The following is a 3,840-nucleotide window of genomic DNA, read 5'->3' as shown; positions in this document are numbered from 1 at the left end:
TTTGACTTTCAATTTTGTTTGTCATCCACAAGTCCAAATTTTGAGATGTGTCACTTTTCCTTGAAAATCATTGTACTTTTTTCATTTTGTTATACCTCCACAGTGGCAGACTTTGAGATGTGTCATTACAACTCTGAACTTTTGCAAGAAACTAAATCACAATGTTATACCAACAGTGCAATATTTTGAGTTGTGACACTTGTATTGCGAAAATAGTTCATAATTTATTATAAATATTCCACTGTTAGTACTATTACGATTTATTTTCTTGTTAAACTATCAGTAAACAATATACATTTTATTCATAAATGAATGCCACATACAGACAAAATGCCTTGCCTGTGTGTGCCATTCATTTATGAACTTTTTTAGGTTACACATTTTTTTCTAGTGAAGGCATCACAACAGCCAGTTTAAGTCTCAGGAATGAGCAATAGAACATCCCTGATTTTAAAATTAGCCAAACAAAAAGGCAATTCTACAGACTATAGGCCTACTCCTCATTCACATAATAGTGTTGTATGTGGTAATGAGTGGACAGTGATTAATGAAGAGGAAATTCCAAATACAACCCCAAATAATGAGGTTCAAGCCATATTTCAAACTACAAATGAACTTTTAACTGAACACATTGAAACCCAGCCAATCTCAACGATCCTACAAACCCGGGAAGCTGAACCTGAAGACAAAACTCAGGGTTATGTTGATGTCATTCCTAAAGAATGTACTTCTAAAGAAGTTAACAGTGAAGAAAATCATAAACCTTCGACATCAAAACAGTGTGTTAGTGAATTTTCACAAAATACCAACAAAAGCAGGGAATGTGTGCCTAAAAAACTTAATTTGCCAACGACATCAGCTTAGTCTAACCAAGAAAATGTTCGACCCAAACGAAAGTGTAAAACCGATAACGAAGCTACTGGAGATCTTTTTTCAGATGACCCTAACAGTGAAAATGATTATGACGTGGATGATTCTGACGAGGATCCAAATTACGAGCCAAAAAATGACCATAATTTCCCTAAAAAACAAACAGTATCCAACAAAATATTTAACATACCTAGAAGAAACAAAGTTGTTGTAAATACTAAAGAAAAGGAGCCTGAGATCTTTGAAGAAAATGATAATGTTTTTGAATTCTTGGAACAAAATAACACTGATCTCCAAAAGAAAAAAGGAAAGAAAAGGTCACTAAACAAAGACAACTGGTTGAAATGTAAAGCAAAAAAGCTGAGAAATTCTGGAGAGGAATATAAATCATCATCTAAGTCCAGAAAACTAATTGAGAAAAAGGAAATAAAACCACCATGCAATGATAGATGTAGAATCCAGTGTAAAACCAAAATAAACCCTGATGAACGTCAAACAATTTTCAAAAACTATTGGGCACTTGGTGACCTTTCCCGCCAAAGAGATTTCATAGCATCACATATTCAGAACATACAACCAACTTACCAGTACAAGAGAGAGGGAAATAAGAGAAAACCAAACCAAGCCTTTTATTTTGATGTTGCTGATAAGCGAGTTCGTGTATGCAAAGATTTTTTCAGAAACACCCTAGGGATCAATGACAGACCAATTAGAACCGTTATTGATAAGAAAGACGCCTCAAGTGGCTTTGTTGCTGGTGATCTGAGGGGTATAAACATGATAAGCATCAAACTGATCAAGACAAGTTAATAAATGAAGGCATCAGGCGTCATATAGAATCTATTCCTAAAATTGAGAGCCATTATCTACGGGCAAACACAACCAGAGAATTCATAGAAGGTGGTAAAACAATTAGTGATTTACATCGTGATTATGTTGAACATTGTAAAAGCTTGCAAAAACCTCATGGAAATTATAAAAAGTATTACGATATATTCACCAAAGAGTATAATATTTCTTTTTTTGTTCCAAAAAAAAGACCTTTGTGAGCTGTGCCATGCATATGAGACAGCTGAAGGTGAGAGAAAGACCAGTTTGCAAGAGGAATATGAAAAGCATATTATGGAAAAAGATCTATCTCGATTGAAAAAAAATTCTGACAAAGACTCAGTGAGTGTCAACACCATTGTTGCCTGTTATGACCTTCAAGCTGTATTACAGTGTCCAAAGGGGGAAGTGTCCCTAATGTATTATAAATCTAAATTAAATATGCTAAACCTGACTGTCTGTGAGCTGAAAAATGATGCCGTATTCTGCTATACTTGGCATGAAGGCGAAGGAGCCAGAGGCTCGTGCGAAATTGGAACATGCATTTACAAATACCTCAGTGAAAAAGTTAAAAATTGCGAAAACGATATTGAAATTATATTTTACTCTGATAATTGCAGCGGCCAACAGAAAAAACAAGTATTTGTTTTCTATGTACTTATATGCAGTGGACAAACTGCCAATTAAGTCTATAACTCACAATTTCCTAATAAAAGGGCATAGTCAAAACGAGGGGGACAATGTACATGCAATGATTGAGAAGCAGATTAAGAAATGTCTGAAGTCTGGACCAATTTACCACCCGGCTCAATACATTTCATTGATCAAAACTGCAAAAAAAACTGGGAATCCGTATAAAGTCAATGAACTAAGTCATGAAGATTTCTTGGATTTTAAAGACCTATGGGCAAACATTGGATGTAACTCTACAGTTAATGTGTCAGGTAAGCTGCTTACTGTTATAATATAATTTAGACACTTTTATGAAACGAGAGTTATAAAATAATTCTAGTGATGAGCAGACCAATAAAGGGATTTCATCTATTATTTCACTGCAAAAACAATCTCAACCGGTTCAAACATAGTTTAACCCTACTCAGCCTTTACCATGTGAAACCAATAATTTAACTTTAATACTTTTTACACAATTTTTAAGAATCTTTTAACTTACTATCTTCTTTTACGTTTTTAAACCATCTTTCCTTTTCATATTTAATCTGAAAAATGTATGTTAAAGAGTAGTTATTTATGACACATAGATATGCAATCAAGATGGAAGAATTGCATTTTCTTACGTTTTAAATATTTTTTCTAAACGCATATTTAACTACTTCGAACGGATTATTTTTAATTTCCTACACTTTGTTAACATACTAAAACTTTTAAATCCAACTTTTTATCCTATTCTATATAAAAAGATAATAATTAAACATTTTACAGTTATCTTTTCATTTCAGGATGTACTGTTGCAATGAATGACATCAAAATAATTAAAGTTGAGAAAGATTCTCCCTTTAAAATCAAGTACAAGACAACTTATGATGACACAGTTGACTTTCAAGAAATTTTCATCCAGCAGATTGATATTGAAGAAAACGAGGATTTATTCGGAGACAACAAGAAGAGTCACACTAAGAAGAAAACCAGAAGTTCAAAGAAGAAACAACAGGTTTTTCCTGTGCATTGTTCAGATGTTGCTTTAAAAAAATTATACGAGCAAAGACTGGGAATTTCAGTTAACAAGAAAAAAGACTTACAATACTTACTTGAAAAACATGTTATTCCAAGTTGCTATGCACCATTTTATAACTCACTTTAAATTTTTGCAGTAACGTTTGTGTTTAGCAACAATGTTATGTTTGTGTTAATGATTTTTATTTCCATTGGAAAATACTTCTTTAAATATTAAAAAGTGCTGCATTAGTTACTTTATATAAGACCAAACTATTGGTAGTAACTAGTGGTAGTAAATGAATGTATTTTGTTATTAATATTTGAAAAACACTATTTTTCTAAACATCTAAAATAGGTCCAATGATGTTTGGAGGTTTAGTTCTAAGTAACTAACTGATTTTTTTGTTTCAATTAAAGTTAACTGTCATTAAAAACCCGTTGACTTATTTTTGTGTCATTACCATCTTC

General features: G+C 32.5%; 1 protein-coding gene across 1 annotated transcript; it reads left to right on the top strand.

The window, feature by feature from the left end:
* Positions 1-2,335: 2,335 nt before the first annotated feature.
* Positions 2,336-3,576, top strand: LOC124373568. Its single transcript, XM_046831929.1, has 2 exons — positions 2,336-2,642; positions 3,156-3,576. Exons 1-2 carry the CDS (start codon positions 2,351-2,353, stop codon positions 3,515-3,517), a joined length of 654 nt encoding a protein of 217 aa, XP_046687885.1. The 5' UTR covers positions 2,336-2,350; the 3' UTR covers positions 3,518-3,576.
* Positions 3,577-3,840: the final 264 nt, after the last annotated feature.

Source organism: Homalodisca vitripennis, unplaced genomic scaffold (genome assembly GCF_021130785.1).
Source record: "Homalodisca vitripennis isolate AUS2020 unplaced genomic scaffold, UT_GWSS_2.1 ScUCBcl_5914;HRSCAF=12880, whole genome shotgun sequence".
Classification (NCBI taxonomy): Eukaryota; Metazoa; Arthropoda; class Insecta; order Hemiptera; family Cicadellidae; genus Homalodisca; species Homalodisca vitripennis.
This window is presented reverse-complemented; position numbering and strand designations above follow the sequence as displayed.